This window comes from Microtus ochrogaster, chromosome 6 (genome assembly GCF_000317375.1).
Source record: "Microtus ochrogaster isolate Prairie Vole_2 chromosome 6, MicOch1.0, whole genome shotgun sequence".
NCBI lineage: Eukaryota > Metazoa > Chordata > Mammalia > Rodentia > Cricetidae > Microtus > Microtus ochrogaster.
In genome coordinates, this window is record NC_022013.1 from 50861375 (window position 1) to 50886614 (window position 25240).

A 25240-nucleotide genomic window follows, 5' to 3' on the forward strand; every position below is an offset into this window, starting at 1 on the left:
CATCTCTTGGGTATATTCCCAGGAGTGGTATTGCTGGGTTCAGGTGTAGGTTGATCACGAATTTCCTGAGAAACCGAAACACTGAGAAATCTTAATCTTCTCGTCTATCTCTTTCTCCAGATTTCACAAGTGCCCAAGATGGAGAGAGTGAGGCTGAATTAATGCCTGATGAGTTTGAAGAGAAACCAGGAAGGGAAAAGAAACACTCGAACTTCACCTTGTGCAGTGTGTGTAACATTCAACTGAATTCGGCTGCTCAAGCACAAATCCACTACAATGGCAAATCTCACCAGAAGAGACTGAAACAGCTGACCAATGGCACACTGAAGAACGGCAATGGTAAGATTCGTCAAAGTATGTGGTTAGTTTTATATAATCAGTTTCTGTTGTGTTTCTGCATATGTAAAGATGGAAGAAGAGAGCAGGCTCTTATTTAAGATCAAGAGAAAATTATTTTAAAAAATGGTTAGTACAGTGACTTAAGCTGAACAATTTCTCCCTGTAAGTGGAAAAACATTGTATTTTATGGCTGTATGAGTTTGTTAGTCCAGGGAGTTTCTAGAATTTGAAAAGCATTGATGCAGTTTTTATGATGTTTACTTTTGATATAGATAGATTGACAGATGGATATTCCTTTATGATGCGTATGATGATAGGAATTCTTTGTTTACTTTTGATAGAAATCGGTGCAAATGGATGTTCTTTCAGGATGCACATGAAAGAATGGGGTTTTATGCATTTGAGGAGACAGATATGTTGTATCCTGTTGACTAGTTTGATTGTAAATTATGTAGGTTAACATATCTCTTCCCAAAGAGGTGTTTAATTCAGTAAGTATGTTGTTGAGATTTGTAGTGGCATTAGCAGTTTGTTGGACTATTTGTCTCTGTTATTTTTAAGTAGGTTCTGATTGTATGAAAACTCGTTTCTAAAAAGTAAATACTCGGAAAAGCAGATGCAAGTTTATTAGCAAATATGAAGAGGTAGAAAGAAACGGACTGACTTTTGTAGGGGGTGCTTTGAAGAACTAAAGTGTAATAACTACAGAGATAATTGTAATGTTGCATATAATCAGATATTTCATGTTTGGTGAGCGAAATAAGAAGTTTTTCTGACCATAAGGCTGAACCTCAATGTGTGTAGTTATTGGATATCATAAAGATATCATTCTGAAGTACATTTTTGGTAGGTCTAAACAAGGGAACATTTAGAAAATGGCATCTCCTTCAACTGTGTGATGCCTACGTTTGTGTGTTTCTGTCCATGCACATGCCTATATGTTCTCATGCTAGAATATTTCATTGGAAAGAATTTCAGATTTTTCTTTCAAATGGATAACAGTTTATCAGTGATGTTTGTGAAGAATATATAAGAAACAGAACTTAAAAACTGAACTCTAGTAAAGAGCATAGCCTGAACCTAGAAAGCAATATACTAACATGATGATTGAAAATGTACATACTGAGGTCTTTGCTTAAAATTGCTTAGGAAGAATGTGTTATTTAGCATCAACGTCTAGGTCAACCGATATTCCCCTAAATGACAGAATTCAATCCCAGACTGATGGTTTTTAAGTATTATTAGGGGGGCTGGTGTGGGCTGCTGTGTTTTATACTCCTTCCTTGACAGTCACACCTCTTTAGAAAAAAAATAGCAGCTGGTACAGTAGAAATAAGTAAGGCATCAACATATCTGATTTATAACCCAAACTAGATCCTGCTACAAAAAGAAGCCAAAGATTTTCAAACTATAACACATTGCATGGATTTGCTCAAGTTTGATATTTATAATAATCACACCAGTGCTCTTATTATGTGTTAGTTTGAGCTAAAGGCTTTGCACATATATGTTAATTCCCTCCCAACCAGCTTGAAGGATAACCAGTTCTTTATTTTGTAGATATGGAGATTAGCAGTGGCATTGACTGACTTTAACACTGAGGAAAAGATATCTATTATTTGTTCAAACCAGCAATCAGAGCATCTCCTCTTCACATAAATATCTGTACTTCTAGGATCTACTGTTTCTCCAAATTAATATTGAGAAGTATTGTGATAGTCTCAGTTCAAATGGAGAAATTATTTCCGAAAGAACAGAGAAATTGAAATTCTATTGTATTCCTCCGAATAACTCAATCAAATGCTATACACCAACTGGACTTTCTCTTAAGCTAGTTACTGTTTAAGGCATTTTAGGTTACTATGTAGACCACTGGAGGGGGGGACAATGATGATTCATTGGAGCTCTAGGAGAGCCAAATCACACTCATTTGATCTTAAATTACTCTTAAAAGGAAGGTACCCATGACTATGAGAGCAGCAAGTATCATACCTGAGTTTCAAGGACTTAAATAATTGGAAAAGCTTTTCAAGGCAACAGTGTGTGTTTCATTGTCTATGAAAGTATGGCAAGGCTGTCCTTCGGCTGGGCAGGGTCTGTTACTGAGGAAATTGTAACTAAAGTATATATTGTAAATACAATAAATAACACAGAGGTATAACTTGATGTGGAACAAAAAGCATTGAAATACTTTTTGTCATTAATTATAAGTTTGTGTGGACTCTAGTCCATGGAATATGTTTATATTGAAGGAGCAGGTTATTATAACCACTCAATAGAGATCAGATCTCAAGTGAAGTTCAGCCCTGGAGCTTCCTCCTAAGAAAACTGCAGCATCTGCAAGATTTCCAGCTGCAAATAATAATTAATTTTAGCCTAATTTGCAAAGGCTTAAAAGAACAACTATGTTTGCTGTGCAATAATCCTCGTGTACACTGTAAATATTTGTCACACAAATTGATTTAATAAATTGCTGATTTGCCAGTAGCCAAATGTAAGCAGACATTTTTTTCCTGACTGCCTGTTCACAAATAACCAGCAGTAGAGGTTAGCTGACCAAACTAAGGATGATGGAAAAAAGATGGATAAGTAGTCGCCAGCCCTATGAAGAGGGAGCAGGACATGAAAGTACCATGCTAATAAAAGTACTGTCACATGCTTTAGGATGTAAATAAGGAATATTAGTTAACTTAAAATGTAAGAGCTAATTAGTAAGAAGTCTGAGATATCGGCCAAGTATTTATAATTTACGTTAAGCCTCCAAGTCAATTATTTGGAAAGCAGCTGCTGGTTATTTGGGAACAGGCAGTCAGGAAAGAAATGTCTGCTTACATATGGCATTCCAATGTGTGGCTGAAATTTCCACATAAGACCTAACAAAGCTTAACGGATTTTAAACACACAAAAATGGGAGTCAAGCACAGGTTCCTAGTAATTGTCTTTTTGCTGGTAGGTTCTGTTTGCTGGCAGCAAGCAAAGACATAGTTCCTTTAAAAAGTGACTTCCTGGTTCATGCTGGCAGCAGGGACAGCTCTTTTGAGAAGTCCTGAATTTGAATGGGGTTTGTGAGCAGTAGGCTTCATGCTCCTTGGGAGTGGCATAGATCTAGAAACTACCCCAGATTTGGGGTAATAAACATGACTCCCAGAACTGGAAGTAAATGTATCACCACCATAAGATTAGCCTGTCAAGGACCAAAGAAATGGGGTAGAGCCAGCCACCAAAGCCACTACTTTGATCCTAGCCATGCCACTTAGCAGTTTAAAAACTCATGTGTCAGCTAAAGATGGTACACAGTAAAGACAGATTCATACAAAAACAAAAAACAAAAAACAACCTGCTAAACGGGTTATAGTGTGTTGAAAAAAATATATGTAGGCTTGAGAGACAAAGGAAAAAGGGTGAAAAAGTCCTTTAAAAAATGGAATCATAAAAATTATAATAAGCCATGTAAAGATGAGAAATACACAGTATCTGGATACTGTATGTCATTGTGTTGTCTTTAAGTTTTTTGACTACTAGTGAACAAATGATAAGAGACATTTGATTATGAAAGTTGTTAGATTAAACCAACTTGTATACTTTAAAAATATCTTGACTTTAAAATTTAAGTCAAAAAATGTTACTTTGGGAAAGAATTTCTGCTGTCATTTCCATAAGAAATGAGAGGCTATGGATTCAGTCTGGATTTTAAAAAATCAGATTTGATCATGATAGATGCCCTGAAAATTCTCTGTTGTGAGTGGATGGCCCAGATGATCCAACATTTCAGAATCTCTCTGTTGAAATTTCCTCTGAATTCTACATCCAGAATAGCTTCAAAGTTGCTCACTGAGATGATGCAGTCTCACAGAATACTTCAGTGAGGATTTGACCATAATCCTACATTTTCTAAGAATCCCCCTAAGATTACCAGCACCCCATAGTCAACAGGAAGTAATCTAGAGAAGTACACTCACATTCCCAAAGATAAATTATGAATGTTTGTTATTGTTTAGAGGGTTGGTTACAAGTTGTCATGGATAATGGTAAGGAAAAAAGCTGAACAAAGGAGATTATATTCAGGAATCTCATTCTAAAAAGAAAAAGGGGATATAGGAATAGGATAAAAGGATGGGTTACTATATTTAAGTGAAAAGTATCCAGAGCCTGTGTTTTCCTGCAACACTGCCACCTTGGGTGCTAGGTTGTACCAGACAGTCCTAAATCCTTTTCTAAAGAGAGAGAGCCCTAGCCTTTTATATCACGATCACAAGTGAGCTACTGTTTTGCATTAGCACAGAAACAGATCTTTTACACATGCCCCCATTCCTCCAACTGTAAAAACGTGCCTTTTAGCCTTGTTGGGAATAAGAAAGGGCATACTATGAACCTGACATATCTAGTAATGGTTACTCATTTTTTATACAGACATGGATTTATGCATGTGTTTAACTACTACACCTGTTAAAAAATATTTATCTTTCCTTACATTGTAAGTGTGTGGGGGTATGTGCTCGTGCATGTGTCGGATACCCACAGAGACATGAAGATGGTGTTGGATCCCCTAAAGTTACAAGCATTTCGAGCTGCTCAGTTCAGGCACTGGGAACTGAAACCAGGGCCTCTGTAAGAACAGTACACTTTCTTTTTATTTTTAGATGCAGAGACATATCTACAGACCCAGTCCTTTACATTATTAATAACAACACCATATTATATTTTCTGGAGGGGTATAAAAGAATTTGTATTATTCTTCCCTTTCATGTTTCAAATATAACCATTGCAAACTTCTTCCATCTTTAGATAAACTTTAATTTAGATTTCAAAAAGAAGAGTACTAAATATACTGTGGCATAAAAGAAAGTGTCATAGGAATATTACCTGAATCATACATATATACACATATATACATACATATATATGTGTCTGTGTATATCTATATGTAATATACATAATATATAGGTAGATAGATAGATAGATAGATAGATAGATAGATAGATACATATGTACATACATACTTACATAATTTGAGTGTTTGTTTTAATTGGACTATGTCTGTATGGTCCAAATAAAATAATAGACATTCAAGTTATGGCCAGTATTCCTTTAGGTATTTATAAAGGAAAGGTCTTATTTAGCCTTGAATGATTATAAGATACCATGCACATGTTTTCCTTTCACCCTCTCTTCCGCTGGATTCCTGGAGCTTGACCTGGTACTTGGTTGTGGATCTCTACATCTGGTAGCATCAGTTACTGAATGAAAGGGCCAATGGTGATAGGGAGAACTGTGAATGAAATATATATTTATATATATGAAAATATATAATTATGGGCATATGTTCTCTATAAAATGCAGTAAAAATTACTAGAGAGCATGTAATCTAAAATGTGTCTTCTGTGTTCGTGAACAAAGGATAACACTTCCCATGTCATCTTGTTTATTAGGGAAAATTATCTTCTAACATAGAGAAAAACTAGCTGGCATGCAGGAGTCAAAGCGAGACTTCTTTGTGGTGCCTGATAGTGAAGAACTTTGGGCAAAACCAAATTAAAACTGGTCATGTGTTCCTCACAGATTGTACAGCAGCATCCTCAGCCTCCATGATTCCTTCTGTCAAATTGGGAGAGTTGTAGGCCCTTCTTGAGAATAGTCCCCTTCAGCTGGGACATGCCCCTTCCAAGCTGGAGCATCCCATATCCAATACATGGTTAGGACTGTGGTACAAAGTTGTAGTCTTTTACTTCAGCACCGGGAGAGCATCTCTGAAAGGCCTGCCTGCCAGATTGTCTGGTGTCTTGATGAAATAATGACTCAGTGACCTTACCCTTTGCTGAGGCCCTAGCTGCCTCCTGCCTTCCTTACCCTGCTTTGCCCCCAGAAAATCCTTTCAGCTTCTGTATCACAGGAGTCTATCTGGGAACCCACAAGTGGATCGCAGTTTTAACAATGTGCACAATACCAAAAACAGTTTAATAGTTTCTCTATAGTTAGTTTCTGTTTGATGTCTTCAACATCAAAAGTGCAAAGGAATGAGAAACGGACTAGAATCAATTCCTCTGGATATTTCGTAAACATCATCTATGGAGTTCCAGTCAACGGGCATCAAAAATAAGTACAATTACACCTGTTTCACAAATTACGTAGCCAGGATCCAAAGGACTGAGATTTGCCAGTGTTTTCATTTATCTTTAGAACTGCTGATGACTGTATGTTAATGATACGCAGAACCCGTCTCATTATCATCAGAATTGGGATGTATATTTGGGTATTTCCACATGCTGTTGAGTTTACGTCATTTCTGAAATAACTTAACCTAAATTGTTACAAAGAGCTGATGATTCCTTTAAATTTTCATCAACAACTCAACTGCTAAAACATCTCGAGCAGAAACAAAATCACATAAATAGAAACTTTGCTAATTTCCTCTGCACATCTTATGTCACTTCAGAAATGTGTGTGTGTCTTTTCTTTTAGCACAAACTATTTGCGATGAGGTAAGATGAAACCTCCCTAGTGGCCATTGGGAGTTCTAGAGTTAAAAGTTAATTGAGTATGTTGACTGTCAATTTTCAGAAGTCCTGTGGGTCACAGTTCATGAAACCTTCAGATCGTAGGAATTACAATAAGGAAACATCTTTAGAAAAGGTTCTGATTTCATAATTTGACTCATGAATTTTGCAACTTGTGATTTTTTATTATAAATATTACATTATCAATTTATGCTGTGCTCAAATGAACAAAAGTAAATTTATCTTAACCAGGAATACTAAATTTCTAGCAACAATTCATTAAGTACACGATAAATATGAGTGAAAAATATAAAATGCATAGTTTTATAAACATACTCAAAACTGTGACATAATAATGCTTGTTCAACACAGATTTTTATGATATATAATTTAGAATTATTGGTTGGCCAGATGATTCATCATGTAAAGATACTCATTGCCATTCCTGATGATTCAAATTTGACCCATGAAAGTCAAATAGTGGAAAGAGAGAGAAGCAGCTCTCCAAAGTTACCTGTACCTGCCATGCATGTTTTGTTCTTCACACAAACACACTTCCTGTATCCAACTAAAAGAATATAAAAGATTATGAAAGTACCAAAAGAGGTTAAGAGTTTAGATTTCTGATTTAATGTAGACATTCTACTCACATTTGTATTTTCTTAGTCCTGTAACATAATATGCAGTAGAAAATCTTTATAATCAAGTATAAAATGCAGTATTAAAATATCATGAGAAAATTTACCTAAAACAAAATTAAATATTTTAATAAAAAATGTCTGTCATCTGTGAAAACACTTTGAAACACATATAATGAAAGTCACAATTTTTGAGATGTGTAAAACTTTTGTGCCCAATTAACTTCATTCAGCCATCTGTGTTCACCTTGGGTAAGCTGGTTGCCAATGCTAGTTTAAAGGACTGAGCAACACACTAACCTAGCTTTATTATAGTCCCGTATTCATTGTCATATTTGACTTATGTTGTCAAACCTAATTTTCTATTTTTGTCTGTAACTGCTATCTAATAATTCAATTTTATCTACAGCATCCTACAGTCAGTCTCTTGCTGCTCATTGTTCCTTTCCATATAAATCTAGGGTATTTCTAGTTTATATATCCTCTTCACATCCAATTGTACTTCACTTAGCAGAATAGCTAAGTGCATTTGTCATTTCTATTGTCACTCACCGCTTACTTGTCTTTCACATTGATTACCCCAGATGGCGTTAAGGTGTCAGGGAGCTCCAATTTATAAGATTTGCTTTTTCTGCAATACCGATTGTTATTGAAAACACAACAGTCCCAGAATCTTCTAGTGCCTCCAGCCCTGAATTTGTAGCACAGACCTATCATTTATATATGAATTTGTCTTACCTTTTGATCTTCAAGGACTGTTTATGCTTTTGTAGACTATCACTAGACCAATGGAACTTGCCAGTTCATTTGTGACTTCTCAGTGGTCTCCTCTGGGGTTTTATTTACTAATGCAGTGTCTTACTCAATGGTGCTCACTTGCATTAGTGTGTAACACACTGAAGAACCCTAGTAAGTGCCATCACTCAGATCAGTGTGGGACACCCTCCAGTGCCATAGTGAGTATCATCACCCACATAAGCACGTGACACAGCGAAGAGCCATAGTGAGTATCATCAGTGGACCAGTGTGTGACACCATCCCGAGCCATAGTGAGTATCATCACCCACATCAGTGTGTAATACACTGGTGAGTCATAGTATCATCACCCACATCACCGTGTGACACACTGCTGAGTCATAGTATCATTACCCACATCAGCATGTGACACACTGAAGAACCATAGTGAGTATCATCACCACATCAGTGTGTAATACACTGGTGAGCCATAGTATTAGTGTGTGACACACTGAAGAGCCTCAGTAAGTATCATCACCCACATCAGTGTGTAACACACTGCAGAGCTAATGTAAGAAGTATGCCTGTGTTCACACTTCCCTCTGTGATCAAAATGAAAAATGCTAAAATTAAATTAACCCAAATTATGCAAAATGCATTTTGTTTTCATTATGGTTCCCTAATGTTTTATCATCTTTGATGCACAACAAATGCTGATTTTTATGATGCTCAAATTTTGAGTAAGTTATGAGCTTTAGTTTCAAATTTTCTATTACTCAAAAGAAAACATGATTGCTTCAAAAGGGTAAGTTCCATTTGATGGCTAATTGGTTCTCTCATCCTGATATGTATTATAGATTTCCAGCCACCCTGAGATGATGCTCTCTGTGCTAGTCCTGGACCCCCACAAGGAGAGAGGATCTAGCTTGTGACCCCCTTTGCTCCCGCAGAATGCTATCTTCTTAGCAACATCAAAGATGCATAAAGACAACCATCTGGGACTGTATGGAGTCATTATATCTCCACCCTTGAGTTGTAACATATATCCATTTTATGTATGGAGTGATTTAACACTACTCTAACAGAATATGGAGAGTAGCCAGAAGTGCTTAAACCTACATACTCATTCCCCACTAAAGACATCAATTCAGTGGGAGACACAAAGAATTGCTAGATTCTGCAAATGTTGAAACAGGTCCATCAGACAGATAACTGTGTAGATTTCAATGGTAAAACTATCTAGATGGTTCGTGCTTTTTTTACAAAGTAAACCTGTCAGGTTTAATTGTCAAAAGCAATTGCTCTTCTGAAGCTAAATTTGTTTCTACTCATTTAAACACACACACACACAAACAAACACACACACACATGCAAGCATATTCACACGAACTCTTTTTTAAAGTGTTTTATTTTTAATAATGTGATTATTTTTATTTTATGTCCATTGGTATTTTGCCTGCATGTTGGGCCAGTGTGAGGGGAGTCAGATTTCCCTGTCTGTTATTACAGACAGGCTCACTTGGATTCTTAGTGTTTAGCAAGATAGATGACACTAACTAGAATCTTTGAAGTATTTATACTTTGTTTAAATAGTATTCAGTCTAAACTCTTGACTCTTTTATTGTCTAAGAAATATTTGACAATTACATTCTGTAGTTTAGCAGGAGTAGATAGGTGGTCTTAGTAGGTGGTTCTATCTTTTAAGCAACAGGGTTGCATTTGAAGTGATGGTTCCTGGGGAAGAAAGAACAAGACATTGTGGCAGACACGATGATGCTCCTGGCTGAGATGGATACTGTTTAGACTCATGCTGGTAAGCCACAGTCTAGTGGCAATACACATTAATGGAACTGGTTTATTCAAGATGTGAGAGTTAGCAAATAAGAAGCTAGATATAATGGGCCAGGCAGTGTTTAAATGAATACAGTTTCTGTGTAATTATTTCGGGTGTAAGCTAGCCGGGTGACAGGATGCAGCCCGCCACTCCTCTTTACAACAAGACATACCTGAACAGACTACAGTGTTTAAAACTTTCCCAGATGCTTTGCTCTGTTCTCTTGTTGGTTTGAATTTGACCACTTAGCATGCATGACTAAAGACACAATTATGAAGCACAGAAAATAACTCAGTTGGGTTCCCTTAAATGAAATCATTGTATACTAAATATAGCACACACTGTACAACTGGAATCCTATTAGTTAAGTCTTGTTTTAAAGCAGCCTTTGAGTGCTATGCTTTTATTTAGAATGAATGGAAAGAATACTTTAGAATAGGAAGGTTGCACCAAAAAGAAAACTAGAATCACAGTGTAAAACAAAATTTTACACTACTGTTTTTTATTAAATTCACTAACTGTCCCTTAAGCAACTGCTCTCCTAATTGGCAATTACAACTCCACAATTCAGAGTATAGGTTAGACTCCACTGTCCATAGCCAGGCAGGAATTCTCTTCCCTCAGGCAGTGACTCTATCACCACCACTAAAGGGAACTTTACTTAGATCTCTATCTCTCTATAGAACTCTGGATTTAAAGGATGAGGAGAAATTTTGATCATTCAGAGAGGCAAATTAGCAAGTAGCTAACCTTCTCCCTTAGCTCAAGTCCCCCAAAGAAATTGAGCATCTTTCTGCTTAACTCCTACCTAAGAACCCTAGCTACATATGGTTCCTTGCTCCCATTTCCCGTCAGCTAGTTGCTGGCTCAGCCTCCTGACCCCAGGTTAATTTTATTTAATCAAGCACATGTAACACATCTTTGCATCATTAAACAAATATTCCACAACATAAATGAATGTAACATATCTTAAATTAATATTCCACAACACTACACTTTGAGGTCAGGCAGGACTAAGTGAGACTCTGTATCAAAAACAAAATGAAGCAAGGATAAACAAATCCTGTATCCAAGTGGACTGTTTATAATCCATGATATGCTGAACCCGAGTTGCACTCAAGCAATGTGCTCAATGAAGAAAGAAAATGGGAAATCCTCAGAGCAGTTTTTAGACAGCATGCTTACAGTCAGATAAAGGAAGGTAGCTTGAGGACTTTGTGGTACTCGACTCTTCAACTCTATATCCACCAAGGGAGAGCTGTGGTTCACAGTGGTAATGAAGAATAAACAAAATATCTATGTGAAAAGCATAAAATATAACTTTCATTCAATAAGATAGATGTGTGGTTGCTTTAATTCAAAAAATTCATTGGTAATAACTTGGCTTTCACGCATACATATTCCTTCAGAAGTGCACTTGTAGATTCAGCTAGAGCTTGATTGTTCATGGCTATTTATTAAATAGCATTTGGTGCTTGCAAAGACTTTTGTTGTTGTTAAGGATTAGAAAGGACATGTGAATGATAAGCAAGGTATTGTTACATATTATTTTAACTGCTGAGTCTATGTTTCTTCGTGTGTGTGTGTGTGTGTGTGTGTGTGTGTTTAGGACTGATAAATTGGGATCAGATAATATATCAGATGTCTTATTCCTGGAGAAGACCAATTCTCCTTCACTCACTATCCATCAGTTGCTAGTAGCGCTTCATTTCTGAGTGGGTCTTCATTAGATTCTTCCCCATCCACACTGGCATGTCAGCAGGTGTTGTAATTGTCAGTAATTTTGCTTAAGCTACCATGTTGTTTGTTGAGCTTCTGTGGGTGCAACTTTACTGTCATGTATAGAAGATGCTATTCCTACTGGGATATATGGCCTATTAACCACAAGAGTGACCAAAATAACTGGAAAGATATTCCTCAAGGTAAAAGAATGACACTTATATATTAGAGGTAACCAATGGCTACCTAATTGGATTAAGAGCCTCCTCAGTAGGAGGAATCTGGTGCCTGGTACCGTAAACCTGACAAAAGTTCCACAGCTGATGAGGCCATGGAGCCTAAAGGAGAACCTACTACTAAGCCTTTGCAACATCAGTATTACCTATAAGAACATTCTCAAGACTTTTCCTTATTTCCACGATGAGCATATCTAACCCGTCCATCATCAGATAAGCTTCTTCTTATCACAGATAGAGACCATTACAGAAATTCACCTGTAGAAACTTCTTTTCTTGATTTGTACTTGTTTTAACTCTTCTGATTTTTTTTTTGTAAAGCACATGCAAAATGTAACCAAACATATTATGTGGACCTCTGTATCTCCAAATGTATTCATTGTCAAGTTCATTCATGACCCTGAGGTAAAAACTAATATGGCATTCTTGAGTGTTTCTTATGAGGGCTCATTATCACTCTTCATGGAAGGCTAAAAGGGAGAAACTGAGGAAGAATTCTTGTAAAGATGACGGTTTCTAGAAAAAATGTGTCCTGCAGTAATAGAACTTGGAAGCAAGTATCTGATGTCACCGACCTCATTCATCTGTTATGTTCCCGGAGGGATTCTTCATTGATTGATGGCTACTAAAACCTGAGCATAAGTACAGTCCTTAGTCCTCACAGAGGGGACCACCCTAGGGAGTCCACAGGAACAGCTCCAGGATCTGTACTTACCATAAACCACTTATTCACTCGCATTCAAACTTCACGCGTGCATGCTTTTGCTCAGAGCTTCAGTGTGCCTGCTCCACTTTGTGCTTTGCTTTGTGTTCCACATCAGATGTTAGTACACCTGCCAAAAAAATCTGACTTTTATTTCAGAATATAAGGGAGATTGACTTCTTTATGTTATTATTATAATTGTTATTATTGAAAATAGTTTGCTCTCTCATATAATACATCCTGACCACAGTTTCTCCTCCTAGTTATCCCTATATCCCCTCTCCCCCAAACCTATCACCTCTCCATTTCCTTTCAGAATAGAGAAAGCTTTCAAGAAACAACAGTCAAACATGATAAAACAGTAAGCAGTAAAATTAAACAAAAACTGGGAAGAACTGCTTAGTTGGAAGTGAAACTAGAAGGGTCACATATATTATACAATAAATTCCTACAAAGACCTAGTTAAAAAAATAGGCTCTGCTATTAGTAAAAGCACTAGTTAAGAAGAGCTTGAATGTTGAGCGCAACAAAAGTGGAACAATCAATCATTTTCAACAAAACCCCATAATAATTCAATGAGCAAAGAAAGGATCTTGTCAGAAATAGAGGTGTCACTTAGATAGGCTTGAATGTTTTACAAGTTTCTTTCTAGTGCTAAGTCCTTTTGTATCTGAGAAACATGTTCTCCTCTCACCACCCTTCTGCTGAGTAGCTGCTACCCAATGATGCTGTCTGTAAAGCTTGTCATCATTTAGCCCCAAATAGTTTAGATTAATGTGTCAATCCAAGTCTCCACGTCTTCCTGTTTCTACATGTCTGCCTCCCTTTTCTCTCTGACCCCATCCACTAATGGATCACAAAGATCTCCTTCAGACTTATTTCCTCCAGCCCATGAAACCAGCAGACGTTCTGTGGAATGCACTAGCTAAACAAGCCATAGAAAAAAGGTTAGCTAACTGAAGGCCTCCAATACTCCCTCCTCTCCTCCAAATCCAATCCCTTAGTTACATCTTTAGTTCTACAAAAGAACACTCATTCAGCCTTCCTCTCCTGACCTTCCCACAGACCTTCCCCTCCTAACCTCACTCATTGCTTTATACCAGGCTCCAATGATAGTAGGAATTCCCTAACACACAGGGCACTCATGAAAGAGAAGCCAGTAGGCTGACTGCAGATCTTCACCTTTCACTCTGCTACTAAAGATCTAATTCCTATTTTCATCTCTAGCGCTGCAGAGATGAACACCAATTTGCCAGAAGAAAATGAATAAACACCTTAGAGAAATCCAGGAAAACACAAACAGTAGAGGGAAATGAACAAAGGTGTTCAAAACCTGGAAATGGAAATAGAATTAAAAAAGAAAACCCAAGATGAAAAATTCTGGCTATGAAAAATTTAGGAAATCAAACAGGAACTCTGGAGGCAACCCTCTCCAATAGAATGCAAGAGACAGAATAGAGAACCCCAGGTGTTGAAGATACATGTGAGGAAATGGATGCCTCAGTCAAAGAAGATGACAGAACACATCCCTAAAATCTGGTAAACTATGAAAAGACTAAATTTAAGAACAACAGGATAAAAGAAAGATAAATATCCCAGTTCAAGACTGAGAAAATATTTTCAGCAAAATCATGAAAGAAAAATCAAAGAAAGAGATGCTTATAAAGGTACAAAAAGAGGTTAAGACACAAAAGAAATTGTATCAGAAAAGAAAATCTATATAGTAAATAATAATCAAAAGATTAGATGTACAAAACAAAGAGATAATGGTACAAACTGCAAGAGAAAAGACCAAGTGACATATAAAGGCTTATCTATTAGAATTACACCTGACATCTCAATAGAGACTCAAAAAGCCAGAAGATCTGGGAAAGATCTGCTTTAGACTCTCAATAGACCATGGATCCCAAACCAGGCTATGATATCCACCAAAGCTTTGAATCACCATAGATAGAGAAAATAAGACCAAATTTAAGCAAGACCTATCTACAAATTCAGCCTTACAGAGGCACTAGAACAAAACTGCAACCTAAAGAATGTAACTACAACCATGAAAACATAAAGAATAGACATTTATTGATTAGCAAAAGAAAAAGAAGTCTTTTTCTCTCTCACACTCATACACATGCACACACAAGCACTACTACTATCAAATTAACAGCAACAACAAAGTAACAGGAATCAACAATCATTGATATATCTCTCAACATCAATAGCAATAAAAAGGCACAGACTAAGAGAATGAATATAAAAATGGAATGAATGCTTCTGCTGCATTCAAAAGACACACTTTAACATCAAGTATAAACATTACCTCAAGTTGACGGGTTATAAAAATATATTCCAAACAAATGCGCTTACAACCTGATATAGACATTTTCATATGTAATAAAATATAATTCAAACCAAAACTAATCAGAAGAGAAAAGACAGTACATAATTATCAAAGGAAAATCCACAAAGAGGAAAACTGTTTCCATTCTTAATGTCTATGCCCCAAACATAAGGACACCTAAGTCTGTAAAAGAAATGCTACTACATGTTACATCACATATTGTCACTCATACACTGATAGTAGGAGACTTCAATACACTCTCTTACCAACAGACAGATATTCCAGACAAAAACTAAACAGAGAAATGAAGGTGCTAACATATGTTATAAACCAAATGAACCTAACAGATATTTATAGAAAATTTTACTGGAAGACAAAAGAATATTCCTGCTTCTCAGTACCTCATGGAACTTTCTCCAAAATCAAACACATACTCAGTCATAAAGCAAGTTCAACAGATAAAAGAAAATTGAAATAACATCCTGCATACTATTAGACCACACCATAATAAAGCTTAATATCAACATTAGAAAGCTAAAAACTCATGGAAAGTGAAGAACTCTCTACTTGATGAAAAAACTGGGTCAAGACAAATTAATAAAGAAATCAGACTTTATATAATTGAATGAAAATGAGTACACAACACACCAAAACTTATGGGACAAAATTAAAATGTTCTAAGAGGCAAATTTATCATGCTACATACATACACGCATGCACACAAACACACACACAAACCCTGTAGATCTCAGAGATCTCTCAACAGCACCCCTGAAAGTTCTAGAACAAAAAGAAAAAATCACACCCAGGAGAAGCAGATGGAAGGAAATAATTATACTTGATGGTTGGAACCAATAAAATAGAAACACAGAAAACATTTCAGAGAATCAAAGAAACAGAGTTGGTTCTTTGAGAAAATTGGCAAGATTGACCAGTTTTTATCCACATTAACTAAATGATATAGAGGGAGACTCCAAATTAACAAAATCATAAATGAAAGGAGGGACGTAAAAACAGACAATGTGAAAATTCAGAGAATTATGATAAAAAAACTTCAAGTCTCTGAAGAACGAAATTGAAGAAGAAATCTGAAGATGAAAAGTTCTCCCATGTTCATGGATCATTAGGATTAACACAGTAAAAATAGGCATTCTATCTTAAGCAATTTACAGACTCAATGAAATTATCATTAAAATTTCAACACAACTCTTCACAGAACTTGAAAGGATAATTCTCAGCTCCATATTGAAACACACACACACTAGCTAAGATAATTTTGAACAATTAAAAGACTTCTGGATTTACAGGCATTCTGATTTCAAGTTGTACTACAAAGATACAATAATTAAAAAAATCATGGTATTAGCAAATCAGAAAGGAAGAAAGAAAAAAAGAAAGAAAGAAACTGATCAATGGAATTGAATTCAAGACCCAGGCATAAATCTGCACATCTATGGACACATGATTTTGATAGAAAAGCCATAAATACATACTTGAAAATAAAACCAACATCTTCAATAAATGAAGGATACTAGGAGAATAAGGTCCTGTAAATCAACCAATCATATAAACTCATATAAACTCACAGAGACTGAAATAGTGTGTATGAAACCTGCTCACATCTGTACCAGGTCCTCTGCATATATCATGGCTTCCAGTTTAATGCTTTTATGGGAGGAATATGTGAATGAGTGGGTCTTTGAGTCTTGTACCTTCTCTTGGGCTCTTTTCTTTCTATTGGTTTATCTTGTCCAACTTCAAAAGGTTGGGTTTTGTTTGAAACTACTACATTTGATTTTGTTATACATTTAAAAAAATCTTATCTAAATTGGTGGTAAGTATATGTTTTTAAATAATTAACTATTTCTAAGTGTTTATCTTTTTACTTTATTATCCAGATGATTTTGATAGAAGTGCTAGTAGTTTTCTAAAACAATGAAATATTTCTTGATTTATCAGTGATAGTTTCATCAATCTTTGTGATTTTTCTATTGCAAGATGCTCTAGAAATGGAGTCATGCAGTACTGATTTCTTTGGGAATGTCTTTTCACTAAGTCAAGATTATGAATTTGAAGTCCACAGGAGTTGTTTGTCTCAGTAATCAACATTGCTACTTGCCATGCGGTCCAGTACAGAGAATTATTAATTATGGGAAATCATTTTTAAGCTGTGTATATAAAGCTAAAGACATATGGCATATGAAATACATAAGTAAATACTATACTGTAGGCAAAGACTGCTAGTTCATTTCCTGGCTACCCAGACCCAAATAATAACACAGAAACTATGTTAATTACAACATTCTTTGTCCATTAGCTTAGGCATATTTCTAGCTAACTTTTACCCCTTAAATTTAACCCATTTCTATTATTTTTGTGTATTTCCACAAGGCTGTGGCCTATTGGTAAGGTTCTGGCTGGTGTGGCATCTGGCCTTTTCTCCTTTGGCAGCTATGTGGCGTCATCTTGACTCTTCCTATTCTCTTTCTTTCTATATCTATGTTCGGATTTCCCACCTGGCTGTACTCTGCTAAGCCCGTTGGCTGAAAATGCTTTATTCACTAACCAATAAAAGCAACACATATACAGAAGGACATCCTATATCACTGTCCACATTTAAATGTTATAGAATGTCTAAACAAATATATGATAGGAAATATTCTAAATTCTGAAAAATTCTGAAGTTTGGAATACTGCTGGTCCCAAGAATTTCAGAACCAAGATATTCAGTCTATTGGAGTTTTTTTTTTTCCACAACATTTCACATAAAAAGAAGTATTTTAAGGGATGATTATAGGATTTGTTAGAAAGGCCTGCACTTTTAGGCCTGAAATAAAAGCCCCAATCAGACCAGGCCTCCCTGCAAGCTCTTTCTAAGATGGAGAATTAAAGACTAGTTCTTTGCTGTAGTGACAGCTCTCTGTGGTATCTGGCTTCTCTATACTCTTTGTCAATTATGGTGTGTTGACCTAAATCTTATTATATAAAACTTCCTACACACCTCTAAAATGTTATAAAAAGTCAGATATTCCCTTTGTTTTGGAGATTGGTCTGAGACTCTTCAGAGAGATGGACTATTATCACTGTTGTGGTCTCAGTCTCTCTTCTTATCTATTTCTCTTCTCTCCTTTCCTCCCTCCTTCCGACACTCTGCCAGTCTATCTCTAATTCTCACATTTGATAAAGCTCCACTCCATTGTGTTTAAATTTTCCATATACTATATTGTTACTATCACATGCTTTCCTTCATACCTCAAGGTCTGATCATGGCTTTGAGTTTGGCTTACTAAGAGTTTCCATTGCTGTGAAGAGACACCATGATCACGGTAACTCTTATAAAGAAAAACATTTCATTGGGGTGACTACTTACAGTTTCAAGAGGTTTAGTCCATTATGACCATGGTGGGACATGGCAACGTACAGGCTGACATAGTGCTGGAGAAGGAGCTGAGAGTTCTCCATCTTGATTCGCTGGCAGCAGAAGGAATCTACATGTAACACTGTGCGTAGCTTGAGCAGAGGAAGCATCAAAGTTTGGCTTCACCATAACATACTTACTCCAACAAGGCCACACCTACTCCAACAAGGCCATAACCACCCAGTATTGTCACTCCATCTGGGGGCCATTTATTTTTCAAACCACCACAGAATTCCTCTTATTCCAATAAACCTCATTAAGGTAAATTATAGATCAGTTTCCCCTGTGCGCCAACTGCTATGGCTTTCATTCTTTTATTTCTTTATGACAGTGTTTACATATGATGTGCTTATTAATTTATACCTATTTAACTTAAACAATTTTCAGTGAATACTATGCAATTTATGTTTTTTATTCATAATTATTTTAAGCACTTTAGATATGTTATATTTCCTTAAATTTAAGAACTATAAGAGAGCGTAATTAATCATGACACATTTTCAGTTTCTTTTAAGCTAATCATAAAGAGTATACAGGTAAATCATCTAATTGTTACTGTATTACTATTCCCTGGACACTAAATCATTAGGCAATAAATTTTCTGACACAGTTTCAATTTAAGATCATCATTAGTGATTACTAAGTAGTAATGCTTCTATAAGTCATTTGCAAAAATTTTATTCATAAAATCAACTCACAGAGTGAAGGTTTATAGTAAATAGTGCACATTTAAGTATGGCTTTAATCCCCTGTGTTGACACAACTATCAAAATCACTGTCATCAAGTTTTTGGTTTGGAGTTATATAACTTAGATTATATGTTTTATAATTTATGTTAATGCACCTGGGCTGTTATAACAAAATGTCATGTGCTGAGTGGATTAGAAGCAAAAAATAAACTTCTTACAATCCTGAAGGCTGAGAATTCCATGATCAAAGCACTGAGAGTGTCCATGTCTGAGGAGCTGCTTTCCGGGTCCATGAATAGTGCCCCTTTCCTGGATCCTCCATGATCTGAGGGGTCAGGAATCTTTGGAGCTTCATGTCCAAGGAAACTAATCCATTCATGGAGATTTCATGTTCATGACTTAGGTCCCCAAACTCTCATTCACTGGCTCATACTAATATCATCTTGGCTCAGTGTTGAATTGTTAATGCTTTAAGAGTAGAATGAGATGGGAGTGAGCCACCGTGAAATCTCAAATCAATTTGTAAGTAGGAAAACTAAACACCAAAGTTCAGTTTCCAGAGTAGAAAGTTGGATCATTTTTAAGATTAGAGATTAAAGTTTGCCAGGTAGTATTTATTGTTAAATAAAATAATTTCACTTTCCTTGCGTTAAGCTCTATCATGAAGAGTTATAGATACAGATGCAGTTTCTCCTGTTTGAAGATGTAAGTTCTCTTGGTATTGTTCTACCCGGGCTGGCTTACCAGCTCACAACACTTCTTTCTCATCTCTACAGGTTACCATTTTAAGATGCTTTAATCAATGCTTCTCCCCATTTCCATCAGGTATTCTTTAACTTAACATAATTTGGACAGAGAGTAACCATGATCTCTCAGGTACTGAGTATAAGGGCTCCTGAAAAGGAAAAGACGATTGGGGTTGTATTTTATTTCCAGGTACAAAGAGAATCACTAAGTGCTTCTAATTATTGTAGTCATCATTTTTAGGTTTTTACTCACAAAATAATTTCAGGGATTAATTTGTCTTCATTCTCATGCAATATTCTAGGGATTTAAGCATTAAATGAAAAAAAACATTTGTATCCTATATTCATTTTTTAAATAAATAAAAAACTATATTGTGGGAATTGTTGAATATTTGATGACATGGGCAATAGTGTTCTGAGCATGGTTAAATTATTATTAATCATAAAATGTAGATGATGGAGCTAAATCTGCAGTTTTCATTTAAGTAGTTTATACATTGTCACACAGCCCATTAGGAGTAAGGAAGGCGGAACACAAAACAGGAAAATGTAAGAGAGGTGTGATTCTATATCCTGAGTCTCCCTTAAATCCATAGACTGACACCACTTTCCGCAATGTGACTGTAGTAGAGATAGGGCCTATCAAGGGCAGTTAAGATTATGTGGATTCATCTGGTAGAGCCCTTATCCGCTGGGATTGATGTAAGAGAGAAAAAGATATCAACAATGGTCTAGATAGAGAAAAGGCCACAGGACACAGGAAAAACAATGCCATCTATAAACCAGGGGAAGAGGTCATGAAAGAACTACCCTTCCAGTACCTTAATCTTAGATTTCCAACCTCCAGAGAAATTTGGAAAAGAATTTTGCTGTTTAAGCTACTGGAGTTTCGGTATTAGTTACTGTAGTCCTAGCAAAATTAAGCAGTCTACTTTCACAAGTATGGTAAGTATTCTCTATAGCATCACGTGGAATAAATCTTCACTAATCATATATCTCCCTGAGCAATTAGATATGAAGCCAAAAGAGAAGATAATCAATGTCTTTTGCCACTCCTACTGCCTTAGCTCAGGGATCTGGCCTGTGTAGTGGTCCAAGTACAGAAACATATAACTGCCTATAATGCTAGTTCCAGGAGATCTGTTGACTTTTTGGGGTTTCTGCTGGCACCCAGACATGCATACACACATACATATAAATAAATAAACTATAACTTTAAAATATTCAGATTTAAGTGAAGAAGAGTTACCATGCAATGTGTTTCAGTTCAAGTGTTGTGGAAATGGTGATTTATTAAAATTGTCTGTAAGGGTGTGTATATTTTTATTTACTAATTCTGTTCACTGGGTTGTAATAAAGTTTGCCCTTGTACCCATGAACCTTGTTGAGTAGTAAGTATTTATATCACATTAAGTTCCAAGAAATTTTTTCTACAGAGCGAATGGTAAACTACAATTGACAGGTGTATTTTCGCCATTGACTCTGGGGGTTCTTAGATGACTTCTCTAGCTCCCCTAGGACAAGAAATATGGCCATGGTTCCTTGATGTAACCAAATACTCATTTGTTCCGAGGAACAGTTCATGGTATGTGGTAGGTGGTTTCTGACAACTGAAAAAGTTTTTAACCTGGCTGGTCATGTTGTAAAACTCGCAATTCTTTTCAAAAGCATTAAAGCCAAAACATATAAGAGAAGGTATATAAGTAATGTTTATCTATGTATGTTTGAAATAAATCAAGAATTTTTTTTTCTTCTTGTTCTGAGGCCAGTGAAATTCTAAACTCTGCAAAGTGAAGGCTTACTAAGTCTGGTAGAAGGTACCATACTTCACAGGCACACTGTTTAAACACATAAATGTGTATGTACAAATTCAGTGTAAGCAAGCCAACATGCCCATACCAGCATCCCTATGTTGTTGCTCAGCCCTCTGGGGATAAATTTTTTTGAGGGGAAAAAAAAAAGAAAGAAAAGTTTACTAGTTTGTCATACTACTCCAAGCACCAGACCTAATACATACATAGTTTTAAAATATTCCATGCAGAATTCACCCTTCTGCTGTGCATTGTCTACAACCAAACCACACAATTGGACACAACAAGCTTGTCTTAACACCCTTCTAGCCTGCCACAAGCACCATCTCTTATTTTGGGAAACAAAGTTGGGTCTCAATTTACACATACAATGTCGTGAATCCTTTCACTTCCTGTTCTGTGAAAGAAAGGATTTATCCACTACGGCAGGTCCTGCTATTATTAGTAAGGCTGACAAAGCCAAAGTCCTTGACTATCTATACTATCTATGCTAGTCAGCTTTATGAGACTGCCAAACTCCAGGAAATGAAGCCAGCACAGGATTTACAAGTAAAACAGACACTAGGAATTCAATGGTTCTGAAAACTATTGGTTAGTATATTCCATTTATCTCCACAATAATTAAAGTTTTCAGTGTCCAAAGCTCTTATGTCATTTCAAATAAAGAAGTAGCACATATTTTCTGGTGTGACTGTCATATTCACAGGATTTATTTTAATAAAATCCTTTTTGTTGACCCCAATCAAAACAAGGTTTATTCTCATTGCAACTTGTATCATATCCATAAGAGGGCAGTAGAGCACCTGGTTCAAGTGACAAGAATTATACTATAGGAAATGCTTTTGAAAAATCAAAGCCTTTGAGCAATAATGTCCATATTTGACTAAATAGATTACTACCTTTTGTTACCTAAATGCTGTATATGGAAAAGTAAATCTTTGGTCTTAGTTTTTTCTTTAGCAATAATGGATATTTCATGCATTTTTTTTTAATAATCAGTATTATCAGTTGCAGGGTTATGAGTGTTAAGTTTCTTTAAATATAAGCATCTGAAATATGAGAGATAGATATGTTTAATTTTGACATAGGATCATATAAAATCACTGTTGAAAAATCCAGTGTGGTAAATCACTGTAACTTGAAGGGTTTCTCTATTGAACCTGCCACTTACACACTTCATTCCAGTTTGTATTGGGCTAGATACCTATGCCTCAGTCCTGTCTCCCGAAGGAAGATAATTAAACATTTTCTCCACTTCAAAAGCATTGATCACGAAGCGTGTTCTCTAACTGACTGGCTCATAGCTAGCTTTCCAGTGTAACCTGTTCTCTCATGCAATGCTAGGAGTGTTCTTTTCTTGGAAAGAACACTAAGGAGTGAATAGCTCACAATGTAGCTTATGAGCAGTTTTCTGAGTCTGTTGAATCTCCCTGAGAGCCCAAAGTCCTTGATACTTAAAGCACATCCACTTGAAATAATGTAGATATTTCCATAACTCCTCACTGCTGGGATTGTCTGTGTACATAACTACATTTTAGCGATCGTGATCTGGGGAGTCCTCCAGCTGCTGCTCAGAGCTGCCTTGGGATCAGTTGGAATCCTGACATGCCCTCTCATGAGGAAGTGAGCTTGACAATCTGCTTGACATTTCTCAGCCGTTTCTCTATCTACTGAACAGTAAATGTTCCCATTGCCCAGAGTGGCTATAATCAAAAGCTCTAAATACGTAGTGATGTGCAGTAACCAGCACATGGCAATGACTTTGTAAATGTTATTTATGTTAATGTTGTAGATAACTTCTTTGTGCTATTCAGCATAGCATGCCTTATGAAATACATTATCATTTTCTAGAAACTAGATTCTGTGGAACATAGCTGATATGTTCCTAGAATTTGGGGAAGACCTTTCCTTGGTTAATTACTCCATTTAATCAGACTGTGTGTGCAGTTTATTCAGCTTTGTCTGATGATACCCTGACATCAATTAAAAGTCATGTTTCTCTTTCTATTATCAGAAAGCTCACATTCAAAATTGCTCCTGTTTCTAAGGAACCTTGCATAACATAACCTCCATATTTGTTTTTTTCTCTTTATTTTCATTTTTAATCTATTTTAGGCTGACTTCTATTTAATTTCAATGTCTATATTTTCATAAGATGGTCTAAATTCCTTCTTGGTGTGTAATGAAATGTACCATTCATGCAAGAAAGTAAACAAAACGAGCATTTGTTCCTTATGAGCCAACTCTCTAAATTGCTGAAAAGAGAGGGTAGCATCTATTAGCTAAGGAAGCTGTCACGCCAAGGGCTCTAGTGATGGTGACCACAGTAAGAAATACTATCCATTGTGAGATAAACCTAAGTTCAAAGAGGCCTTCAGCATTTGGGGGATTGATTCTCCCAGCTCTCACTCTGAGCAGCTCTTTATTCTAAATATTCACTTTCATGAGGAGTAGCTGAATCTCCTGGTATATTGAAATATTATTCATGCATCATGGATATTAGTTCCAATTGTCTGAAAGTTTCACATGGATGCAGAAAAAAATCAATCCTCCTTCTAGGTTGTATGAAAGGACTTTAGGTTGATGCTGTTAACCAGTTTATTCTTCATCTAGATGTTCCCATGGCTACAGATCCTGTTACATCAGCTCACCTGAGGTCATCGATAAGGTGTTCGCATAGGAAATAATTTTAGTTAAAACAAATCTCTGTATTTTCCTTCTTTTAACTGAAGTCTACCCATATGCTGAAAAGCCCAATGACCCAAATTGCAACTAAAATAGGTAGATCTAGGAAATGAATGTTAGAAAAGATACTATAAATTCCATGTAGGATTTTGAAAAAAAAACTCATTAAGCATCTATTTTGTTTGCTCTCTGAAAAGAAGGAATTTTCTGCTAGTAAATTCGAGATATTCCTGACGTTGCTAGCAATATGGAATAGATTCTGTTTGCCTCTAGTCATGTCTGCTATGCAGCAGCATCACCATTTGGAGTGCCTTATCCATGGCTGCTTTCCTTCCATTCTTGACAAATTCAAAGCTGAGGTAACAATGACATGAAAGCAGCTTAGCCTCTGGAATAAGAATGTGTTATGTGTGTGTATGTTTAAACTTATGTGATATATATATTTAAAGAAGTATACTTTTAATTCTTTGAGAATTTCATGCGATGCATTTTGCTCATATTTATACAAAGACATGCACTCCATGTTAAACACTGTGATGGGTATTCTTGTTTGTCACTTGACTACATCTGAAATTAACATAATCAAAGATTACTGGGCACACATGTGTCAAATTTTTGCTTAATTAAATCATTTGAAGTGGAAAGATTCACTTCTAATTTTGATTTTGAGGTAGGAAGATGCAAGTTTAATCCAGATCTCTTGAAGCTTCCCATTTCCCCATATCTCCACCAACATTTGTTGTGTTTTGTTTCTTCATTTCAGTCATTCGGACTGAGTCAAGATGGCTTCTCAAAGGAGTTTTAATTTGCATCTCCCTGAGGACTCAAGGTGGTGGGCACTTATATATCTTTGCCATT

At 36.1% G+C, this 25240-nt stretch overlaps 1 protein-coding gene across 1 annotated transcript in view; it reads left to right on the forward strand.

Annotated features, from left to right (window-relative positions):
• The window catches only part of Znf385d (zinc finger protein 385D), an 888814-nt gene that overhangs the window by 211675 nt on the left and 651899 nt on the right, over nucleotides 1-25240 (forward strand). Inside the window, exon 2 of the mRNA XM_026779790.1 lies at nucleotides 121-339. Coding sequence (XP_026635591.1) covers nucleotides 121-339 — 219 coding nt within the window. The remainder of the gene's footprint in view (nucleotides 1-120; nucleotides 340-25240) is intronic.